At 44.9% G+C, this 10,638-nt stretch overlaps 1 protein-coding gene across 3 annotated transcripts; it reads left to right on the forward strand.

The window, feature by feature from the left end:
• The first annotated feature begins 4,134 nt into the window (after window positions 1-4,134).
• Window positions 4,135-10,044, forward strand: LOC137755990 (THAP domain-containing protein 1). Of its 3 annotated transcripts, none has more exons than XM_068532168.1 (3): window positions 4,135-4,454; window positions 8,751-8,946; window positions 9,482-10,038. In XM_068532168.1, exons 1-3 carry the CDS (start codon window positions 4,384-4,386, stop codon window positions 9,854-9,856), a joined length of 642 nt encoding a protein of 213 aa, XP_068388269.1. In that variant the 5' UTR covers window positions 4,135-4,383; the 3' UTR covers window positions 9,857-10,038. The 3 variants fall into 3 exon arrangements, with proteins under 3 accessions (XP_068388269.1, XP_068388268.1, XP_068388270.1); XM_068532167.1 differs by lacking the exon at window positions 4,135-4,454 and adding an exon at window positions 4,640-5,327 and having other exon boundaries at window positions 9,482-10,044; XM_068532169.1 differs by lacking the exon at window positions 4,135-4,454 and adding an exon at window positions 4,643-5,032 and having other exon boundaries at window positions 9,482-10,040.
• The last annotated feature ends 594 nt before the right edge of the window (window positions 10,045-10,638 follow it).

Raw genomic sequence — 10,638 nt, forward strand, 5'->3', positions numbered from 1 at the left:
GTAGCTGTTATTGTCTGGTTTCTTTGACACTGTCTGCTTTAAAATTCGGAACTCCTGAAATAGCATTCAATATAATGGTTGCAATGGCTTTCTTTTTCACCTCATCACGTTTCTAATTAATTTTAAAATTTAAAACGTAGAAATGTTTTTGAGAAAAATTATTTAATCTGGGAAATCTATATTAATTCTGGACAATAAGGGTGAGATTGGAATCAGTACCCTTGCACCCTGATTCCCCACCCCTATTTCTTTTGAGTGTGTATTTTACTGAAACTGTATAGTTGATAACTGAAATGTTCTTTTCTGAGTCTGAGGGATAGGAAAGGGCACTCAAGGTTTTAAGGCTCTAAGACTTAGAGTCTCCCAAGACCAGGTTAGTAGGCTTTAAGGGCTGCCGACAGGAGGCGATCCTGTCACAGAGATAAAGACAATCGTTGAGCTTTTGCTGTTCAGTCAGAACCAGACCATCTTCACGGCGTCAGTATTTGAAGCGTCGAGTTCCTGACTGCAAGCAAATCTCAGGTGTTATCAGTCGCTGTCCCCTTCACCCACTGCCTCCTCTGACTTGTCCCATGTCCAGAACGGGGCATGAGGGGAGTACACACCCGGTAGACAACACTGAGCATGTCTGAACACTGTCCTTTTTCTTCCAGACTAGTGGCCTTTTAAGGGGAATGTAGTGTGTGACATAGGAGAGGGCTAAGGGCTAAATAAAGATGTTTTAAACTTCACTATATCTAACAGTTTAGATTTTAATTAATTTTAAAACACAAAATTTAAAAATAACTACTTAAAAATATCTAATAATTCAGATCAAAACACTCACCCCGCTAATCGGTCTTAGAGAAAACCTATAGTTAACATCTACATGGAAATTAATCTTTGTTTCACGAATCCTAGCATGTTACAGCTGTAAGGGACCTTAGAAACTGACTAGTTTTTGTGTTTTCTCTGTGAAAATCAGATAAAACCTATGGATAGCTCCCCCAGAAAAATGCATATATACACATATGTACAGTTTTGATTCATTTTCAGGGGATTCAAAGAGCTGACCATTCATGGATTCCAAATTAGGAATTCCTCAGTCCTACAGCCTAACCCTACAGATGAAGATAATGAGGCCCAGAGAGAATGAATGTGAGGGTATTTTAAAATAAAAACTGTTTATAGAAAAAGCAGCATAGTTGGATAGAAACTAAAATCTAAACTGTTAGAGATCAGTGAGTTTAAGGCATCTTTAGGCCTTAGCCTTCTCCAACATCAAAACAAGTGGCATATTTTTCTTCAGTTTATCAAGCAAGAAGACAAAGTGTACCCTTCTAGAAAAACTGAGACAAAACCTACCCTTTTAAAGTCAAGGGTTGAATTTTCCTTTTTCCCCAAAAAGTGTTCTATTAGTAAATGAATTAGCTCCCAGCCTCTTAAGACTCTGAAGAACATCAAACTTCTAACTATCCTTCAGTTCATCCCTATTTATTCCCTTTCCCTTAAATGGTCATATAAAGCTACGCATATATTCACTTTCGATATTTACTGAAGTGGTCAGATGAAGAGATCATAAGAGCATATAAACATCTCTCTCATTCTCTAAAAACAAATGGCAGTTTTGCCTATCTTGTGTGGCCCTTGTTTGCTTAGTAAGCTATTTTATTAAAGTAGAACAAATACCAAACATCTTATAAAGGTCAGATGATGAATTATCATAAAGTGAACACACTGTTTAACCATCACTTTGGTCAAAAGATGCATTACCACCATCCCATAAGCCCCCCTTCATTGCCTCTCTCCCCAAAAGTAGCCTCTTCTGACTTTAGTTTTACCTACTTTTGTTTTTTTACTCTACAAAAAACAGAATTATATAGTGTATTTCTTTTGTGTCTGACTTCTTCAACATTGTTACGAATCATCCAGGTTGTGGGACTGCTTTATTTTGATTGCTGTATAGTATTCCACTGTATGACTGTACCACAACTTACTCAACTATTAATGGATGTTTGGGTTGCTTCCATCAACATTTTTAAAAAGCAGACAATCATCTTTGAAAAGTAAAAATGCTTCCTTGAAGTCACCCCTTGACAAGTAAGGAACAGTTATTCCAGCCTTAGGAAATGTTAAGAAATGGGCAAAGGAAAAGGAGAAGCCAATGATGGGTGCAGGTTAGTTTAGAGGTAGTGAAAATTATTTTTCTATTAAGCAAATAAATTGATTTGCAGACCACACGGTGAAAATTTAGTTCGGGAGACTCTTTTTTACAAAGAAAAATGCAACCTTCAGTTCAGTTCAGTAATATATATATTTTAATTACATGCAATTCACCTTACCAGTAAATTTACCATTTTGAAGTAAGGAAACATTAGGATAATAGTCAACAAATAATAAAAATGTTTATTTCATTTCCAAGTTATGGATAGCTAGAAGACAGAAGGGGAGGGGAGAACAGAACTTGGCTGAGGGAAATCCAACCAAACGACTGAAATGACCGGATCACAAGCCTCAAAAGGGCACCCTGGACTGGCTGGGGAGCTTCCATGCTTCTTTAGTAGCCTGCATTCCCAACCTCAGAACTATTTATACTTTCTTTCACGTCTGACATTCCTCAGTTCTACAACCCCAAAACTTCCAGAATCACTCCCACCCCTCCAAGGCCTCTATCCTATTGGGGGACATAGTTCTTTTTTTTTTTTTTTTAAGGCCATCAGCATCTCAGTAAAAGGCACCACCGTCCATTTATCTTAACTGCTCCAGCCCGAAACTCACGCTCAAATTACCCCCGATATCTTGATCCTTTTCCTCCTCACTCTCATTTCCATCCATCAGCAAGCCCTGGTGCTTCTGCTCCTTACACGTGTCTCTGCTGCCACCACCTTAGGCCAAAGCTGCCAACCTCTTGCTTGCCTGAAACAGCCCCTTAGTTGGTCGGCTCACTTTCGCTGTTGCCCGTCGCTGATAAACTCTTCCTTTAACAGCCAGAATGACTTTTTCAAAATGTGTATTAGATCACATCTCTCCCCTGCCTAAAATGGCTCAGCGGCTTCCCACTGCGCTAACATCCAGACCAACAACTTGCTGCTCTTCAACCTCACTTCATGACCTCCTTCCCTGGCTCATGGGCTCGACCACACAGCCTCCATTCAGCTTCCAGAAAAGACACAACTCCTTCCTGCCTCAGGGTCGTAGCACACACTCCCTAGGCCAGGAACGCTCTCCCCAGCCTGCCCACCTTCCTTCTTTACACCGCTACGTTTTTTCCTTCCTCTGGTTCTCAGATTCAACGGCCCCCTTCTCAAGACAGTAGGCAGTGACCTCTCCTCCGTCCTCATTCATCCTTCCAGCGTTCTAACGTATTCGGGCATCTTCGCACAGTGCGATTCTCTTTCCAATTTTTATTGTCCGCCTTCCCCTCAGTAGAACATAAGCGCTATGAAGACGGGGGCTATACTAGTCTTGCTCACTTCATCACGAGCCACGACATTACCGGCACCCACGGCAGAGGCAAAACATCCCTCCGACTGAAAGGCGCGTCAGCTGTTGGCGATTCCCGACGCAGCACCTGGGGACGGATAACTGAGATCGCTACAGCAGCCAACAGCCTCGGCCCGCCGGCTGCGTGCGGGCGTCCGCCTTCGCTGCTAGGCGCCGGGGCCTGGGCTCCTCAGAGCCTCGCGATACCTGAAGAGGCAGGTAAGGCGATGGAGGCCAGCGGGCTGGGAGAGGAGGAGTCCACCTAGTTCTAGGAATCACGCCATCTGTGGCCGCGCTTTCAGAGAAACGAGCGCAACTGCCCAACGGCCTCAGGTTTACACCTGCCCTGCTTTAGCCCAGCGGACCCAACAGACCGTCTAGCTCTCCACCCTACACCGTCCGGGATAAGTAACCCAGGGAAGCACCGTGGGGGCGGAACCAGCCCAGGGCTCCCGCCCCCACGCCCTCCCCTCCCCCCTCCCCCCTCCCCTCCCCCCTTCCCCTCCCCCCTTCCCCCAGGCAGTTCCTTCTTCCTTCCGGAAGCTCGGAAGGCCCGCCCACTTGCGCAACGCCGAGCCCGCCGCGCGACACGCCGGGCCTCAGCCAATGGCCTACGTACCAGGGAACGTTACCTCTGACCTCAGGGCTAATCAGAAACAGTAGGACGAACTCCTCGCGAGAGGTGAGGTTGAAGCTGCCTCCGCCATTTTGGAGATGGGAGACGGGCGATGGCTGTGGTCCTTCTGCTAATGCAAACAACAAAACGAGCACATGAGTCACTCCGAATGAGGCTCTCATCACTCTAACTGCTGACCAAAGCTACAGAAGCAGCGAGGGTGTCAAAGCCGAGCGCGGCGACATTGATAGCAGCCTCAACTGCCTGCTGGGGCGGCAGAAGTTAAGTAACTGAGGACCGGAAGGATGGTGCAGTCCTGTTCCGCCTACGGCTGCAAGAACCGATACGACAAGGATAAGCCCGTTTCTTTCCACAAGTAAGTACTCTGCGCGCCTCGTGGGCCCGGCCCCTAGTGGGGCCGGGGGCGCGCGCTCGGGGGCGGAGCCAGGCGAGTGTCCGCGCGAGACTTGTGAGAGGGGCGGGGCGAGGGGCGGAGCTAGGGGCGGGGCGCCGTCGGGTGCTCCGGGCCTGGAGCGGTGGGCTCGTCCCCGGAGTAGCCGCCGGCGCCCCGCCCCGGGTGGCGCGTTCTCGGCGCGCGTCGCCGCGGCGGCCTGTCCTCGCGCTTAGGTTCGCGCGCCGCTCGGGGTGGTAGGTTCGGGGCCCATGGGCGATGCCTGGAGCCCCGGCGGGTCGTGAGGTCTCCAGACCCGGAGGCAGCTGGGTTTCATCAGGCGGGTCACGGAGTAGGCAGATGGTAATGAGTCTTTAGAGGGGAGGCTGAAGCAGCAGCAGAGACGGAGAAGGCCCGCGTTTCCCTCCCTGCTGGAGGGGGCGTGGGGCGGTCCAGCGTCGCAGCCGTTAGGACTGACTTGGCCAGGCGACCGGGAGGATGTTTTGGACCCAGTTTCTAGGACCCCACATTCAAGGACCAGTGAGTTTCCCAGAAAGGTTCAGGTACAGCCAAGATGAAAAGCTGTGTTTCGCGCACAGCGGCAGCGTGGGCAGTAGCAGGGTATCGTGCGTGGGGAAGAGCAGCCTCGGAGGGAACGCGGCCCACCGCCCTCGGGGCTGCTTCATCCGGGAGGTGCCGCGGCCGGAGTCCTAGGAGGGCCGGTCTTCTCTTGAGAAGAAAACCGCAGAACGGAATGATAGTGATCGTCTGGTGTCTGCACGGTGCCATTTTCATTCAGCCACATTCAGTGTTCACAAGTTTTACTACGTTAAGAAAATGTGGCCGTAACTTACGACTGTAAGTGGATAGATAATAGCTAAAGAAATGAGTTAGTGGTAAATCATACAAATTATTTATAGCTAAGTAATTACAAAAACAAAAGCAAATATTCAGTTTCGGGGTGGGGACCTTTAACAGGGAATGTGGGTGCATTTTTTTCTTTTTTTTTTTTAAATTTTTGGCTGTGTTGGGTCTTCGTTTCTGTGCGAGGGCTTTCTCTAGTTGTGGCAAGCGGGGGCCACTCTTCATCGCGGTGCACGGGCCTCTCACTATCGCGGCCTCTCTTGTTGCGGAGCACAGGCTCCAGACGCGCAGGCTCAGTAGTTGTGGCTCACGGGCCTAGTTGCTCCGCAGCATGTGGGATCTTCCCAGACCAGGGCTCGAACCCGTGTCCCCTGCATTAGCAGGCAGATTCTCAACCACTGCACCACCAGGGAAGCCCAATGTGGGTGCGTTTATAGGTTTGATAGAATATGAGAGGAACAGAAATAAGAGTGTCTAGAACATAGATCTTTTTTTTTAAGATTTTAATAAAAAAAATTTTTTTTTTATTTTTGGCCGCGTTGGGTCTTTGTTGCTGCGCACGGGCTTTCTGTAGTTGCGGCGAGCGGGGGCTGCTCTTCGTTGCCGTGCGTGGACTTCTCATTGCGGTGGCTTCTCTTGTTGCGGAGCCTGGCGCAGGGGCTCAGTAGCTGTGGCTCACGGGCTTTGTTGCTCCGCGCCATGTGGAATCTTCCTGGACCAGGGCTCGAACCCGTGTCCCCCTCATTGGCAGGCGGATTCTTCTTATCCACTGCGCCAACAGGCAAGTCCCTTTAAAGAGATCTTGAGAGTGTTCATGTTTCCCCTTCCGAGAAGGGGATAGAACACTTTAACACTTCCAGGATTCGGTTCAGTATGTCCTAATATTACCTCTTGATTTATTAGAATTTCTGAAAGCTGATGAATTGACCTCCAGGACTTCCAAAGTGAAGGAGTAGGTCTGGAGATGGTGATGTGATCAAAGGCATTCAGTTCCCACCTCCCCATTTCTAATGATATGGCAGAGGGAATCTAAACATAGGGAAGACCCTTCATTGGCACTGCAGACTCGTTAAGGATGACATTCACACATCAGAAGTACTGAGTTTCTGCTGGCTGTTAAATAGTCGATTTAATCGAAAGAAGGGCTAACCTGCCTCTCAGCCCTTATCTAAAAGAACAGTTTTGGGAAGTAAATGGGAAAGATCTTGACCTCCGAAAGAACCTGCATTGTAGTCCTTGAGTCTGGAGGCCCTGAGTGCTGAGTTTTACCAGTGATTGTACCATGTTTGTACTTCTAGAGGCACTCCCAGCAGGAACCTTCTAGGAGTCCTTTTCTCGCTTTCTCCCTGATGGCAGTGGGAACAGCTATGCTGGGCAAAGAAAAGGGACTGCCCCGACGGTGGGTTAGAGCTTCCTGACCACAGCAGAGTCAGGCTCAGGCGTACCTCACTTGGAAGAGGAACTGTGGAACACAGATTCAAAACACCCTTTTTTGGCTTCTTTCCAATCCCCCCAGCTCATTAAATCCTTGACCTGGAAGAATAAAATCACAATAAGTTTAAGCCCTTCCTAGCTCTCTTTATCTGGGCCTAATGGACATATTTCAGTTGATTAAGAGGTAATTCGAAATGAATACTTTTCTTTATTTCTTTCTCACTATGATTTGACTAATTTGATTAATTCATATTTGTCAGACTGATTCTAAGAGAACCAAAAGCTTCTTTTTCTCAGTACATAGTTATAAATGTGTAATTTTGTTTTGCAATACACAGAAAATCACTGGTGAAAAAATAATTAATACAAATTCACTCTATAGCATGTATTTTTACCTGAAACTTTTAGTGTCTTCAGTATAAAAGTTAAGCAGGGGCCTCCCTGGTGGCGCAGTGGTTGGGAGTCTGCCTGCCAATGCAGGGGACACGGGTTCGAGCCCTGGTCTGGGAGGATCCCACATGCCGCGGAGCAACTGGGCCCGTGAGCCACAACTGCTGAGCCTGAGCGTCTGGAGCCTCTGCTCCGCAACAAGAGAGGCCGCGATAGTGAGAGGCCCGCGCACCGCGATGAAGAGTAGCCCCTACTCGCCGCAACTGGAGAAAGCCCTCGTGCAGAAACGAGGACCCAACACAGCCAAAAATAAAAAAAATAATAAATAAAAAATTAAAAAAAAAAAAAGTTAAGCATTAAAAACTGCGATAAACAGATAGTGGACCTATACGATTTACCCTTGTGTATTTAGATGTGTGTGGAATCCCTGTATCTGTTAGTGAAGGTTATTTACAATATCGCTGCACATGGGCCTCGACCCCAGCCTCCTGTCACTTAACTCTGCCACCTGCGTGCATCTATCCACATGGCTACCTTTTAATAAGAATATTTTTATATTATGTAAATTCTTAATCAGCCTGTCCTGTTTAGATTGTGTATGTCATTGTATCTGACATTCTTATAACTGCTGTGTGATCAATCAGATTCCTGTAAGAAATATTGCTTTTTAAGAAGAACAAAGATACCATGCTGGGAGGGGTGACTTATATTCCACATTAGTGGTGGTCACTTTAGTTATAGGATTTTAAAAGAAGTACATTTTAAAAAAATTTACTTGATTCAAGTCTAGTTGATTTACAATGTTGTGTTAGTTTCTGCTGTACAGCAAAGTGATTCAGTTATGCATATGTATACATTCTTTTTCGTATTCTTTTCCATTATGATTTATCTCAGGATATTGAATATAGTTCCCTGTGCTATACAGTAGGACCTTGTTGTTTATCCATTCTCTATATGTAATAGTTTGTATCTGCTAATCCCAAACTCCCACTCCATACCTCCCCGTCTCCCACCCTTGGCAACCACAAGTCTGTTTTCTATGTCAAAACAAGTACATTCTCAACAAACTAAGGTAGTAAGGACACAACTAAACACTGTCAAAAAAAAAAAAAAAAAAGATTCGCAGGGCTGGTGTTTTTTTTGTTTTTTTTTTTTAAAGAAATTCACGTTCTTTTATTTATTTATTTATTTATTTATGACTGTGTTGAGTCTTCGTTTCTGTGCGAGGGCTTTCTCTAGTTGCGGCAAGTGGGGACCACTCTTCATCGCGGTGCACGGGCCTCTCACCATCGCGGCCTCTCTTGTTGCGGAGCACAGGCTCCAGACGCGCAGGCTCAGTAATTGTGGCTCACGGGCCCAGTTGCTCCGTGGCATGTGGGATCTTCCCGGACCAGGGCTCGAACCCGTGTCCCCTGCATTGGCAGGCAGATTCTCAACCACTGCGCCACCAGGGAAGCCCAGGGCTGGTGTTTCAATCAAATTCCTCCTTGGTGTGTTAACACCGATGTAAGCTAATTCTTTTCTAAGCGGGAAAATCTGGGTGTGCCTTTTTTTTGAGTAAGGTTGGAAAACTGAATTATGTCATCTTCTTAGGTTTCCTCTTACTCGACCCAGTCTTTGTAAAAAATGGGAGGCAGCTGTCAGAAGGAAAAACTTTAAGCCCACCAAGTACAGCAGCATTTGCTCAGAACACTTTACTCCGGACTGCTTTAAGAGAGAGTGCAACAACAAGTTACTGAAAGAGGACGCTGTCCCCACAATATTCCTTTGTACTGAACCACATGACAAGGTAATAAGTGTTTTAAAATATTGGGTGGTTTTCTGTTTATAAAATTAATGTGTTCACTGTAGAAAATCCAGAGTAGTGTTAAGAAAATAAATGTTGCCTGGAACCCATCACTTGTAAATAACCACTGTTCACAGTGAAATACTTTTTAAAAATACAAAGTGCAGTTTATTAAAGTTAAATATCCTCACGCTAAGAAACTCAATCTAGCTTCATAACTTACTTTGAGATCACTCTGTAGTCCTACTTACATGTTGATAAGTTTTGATTTTTCTTTGTCAGTGATAGTTCAAAGTATTTTTCCCCTCAGTTTTAAGTGCTTAGTATTTAATTAAATCTTAATAATCATTCTGTGTTTCTTGCACCCCATTTCTACTTCAGAAAGAAAAGTACAATTAAAACTTGAACTGTTTTCTCATTTTAGAATGTTTCTATACCGAGGAGACAGAAATGAGTCTAGTATTCTTAAATTCCACAGACGAGTTCTTGTGAACTGTTTCGTCATGAAACTGAAATGTGCTCTGCATCTTTGTTTTAGAAGGAAGATCTTCCGGAGCCCCAAGAACAGCTTCCCCGACCTCCTTCAACACCCCCCGTTTCCCAGGTCGATGCTGCTATCGGGTTACTCATGCCTCCTCTTCAGACCCCTGATAACCTCTCCGTGTTCTGTGACCACAACTACACTGTGGAGGACACCATGCACCAGAGGAAGAGGATTCACCAGCTTGAACAGCAAGTAGAGAAGCTCAGAAAGAAGCTCAAGACCGCACAGCAGCGGTGCAGAAGACAGGAGCGGCAGCTGGAGAAGCTGAAGGAGGTCGTGCACTTCCAGAAGGAGAAAGACGACGTCTCCGAGCGGGGTTATGTGATTCTACCAAATGACTATTTTGAAATAGTTGAAGTTCCGGCATGAAGAGTGAAATCTGTGTTGGTGTTCAATGGGGCAATACCACCTACCCTCTTCTAGCCTGTAGAGGAGTTTCATTTGAAAAAAATTACACTTGGTCACTTGTATAAAAACAATTCAGAATATTTTTTTAAAAGAATAAATTAGATATATACTGTAAAATTGTAAATGTTTTGTTTGTAATTTCAGGGTTTTTACATTTTAACAAAATATTTTAAAAGTTATAAACTAGCTTCATTGTAAGTTGGTTTCAAGATTGGGGATTTTTGTTTCTTAATTTGAGTATTTATAGAAATGATATGAAAATAAAAAGTAAAGAGAATGATAACAGTGCAGTAAGGATGATTTAAGTTTAAAGTTTAAAATTTTAAATGAACAGTTTATTGAGAGAACTTAGTCACATTTTAAATCAGAAGCATGGGGCAATAACTTCTCAGAATATATATATATATATATATATATATATATATTCTTATTCACATATTCTTATTTGTAAAGTCAGCAGATTCATTTATCTTTCTTAATCACTTATCAAAGATAAATTGGCAAGTCAATACTTTAAAAAGGTTGGTTGTCTTTAGAGCAGAAAATGAGTCATTCCATACCTAATCAAAATGGTTAAAAGACTTTAAAGAATGGATTTTTAAAAAGTGGACCCTTCTTTTCCCCCCGCTGTCTTGCATTATAGAATTAGAAGTGTGTCTCCACTGGAAGATACACTCTCCAGTAAGCAAAGTAGGCATTGTTATCAGTGAGGTAATGACCAGTGACCAATGGGGGCTGATCCA

The sequence above is a fragment of the Eschrichtius robustus genome, chromosome 21 (genome assembly GCF_028021215.1).
Source record: "Eschrichtius robustus isolate mEscRob2 chromosome 21, mEscRob2.pri, whole genome shotgun sequence".
NCBI classification, from domain to species: domain Eukaryota; kingdom Metazoa; phylum Chordata; class Mammalia; order Artiodactyla; family Eschrichtiidae; genus Eschrichtius; species Eschrichtius robustus.

What these genes read in the sequence shown, in the direction of transcription:
- LOC137755990 (XM_068532167.1), top strand. Translation starts at nt 5,044, where the DNA reads ATGAAAAGCTGTGTTTCGCGCACAGCGGCAGCGTGGGCAGTAGCAGGG. An exon ending in TGTGGCCGTAACTTACGACT is followed by an intron (nt 5,328 to 8,750) that starts GTAAGTGGATAG and finishes TCATCTTCTTAG; the next exon opens with GTTTCCTCTTACTCGACCCA. An exon ending in GTACTGAACCACATGACAAG is followed by an intron (nt 8,947 to 9,481) that starts GTAATAAGTGTT and finishes TCTTTGTTTTAG; the next exon opens with AAGGAAGATCTTCCGGAGCC.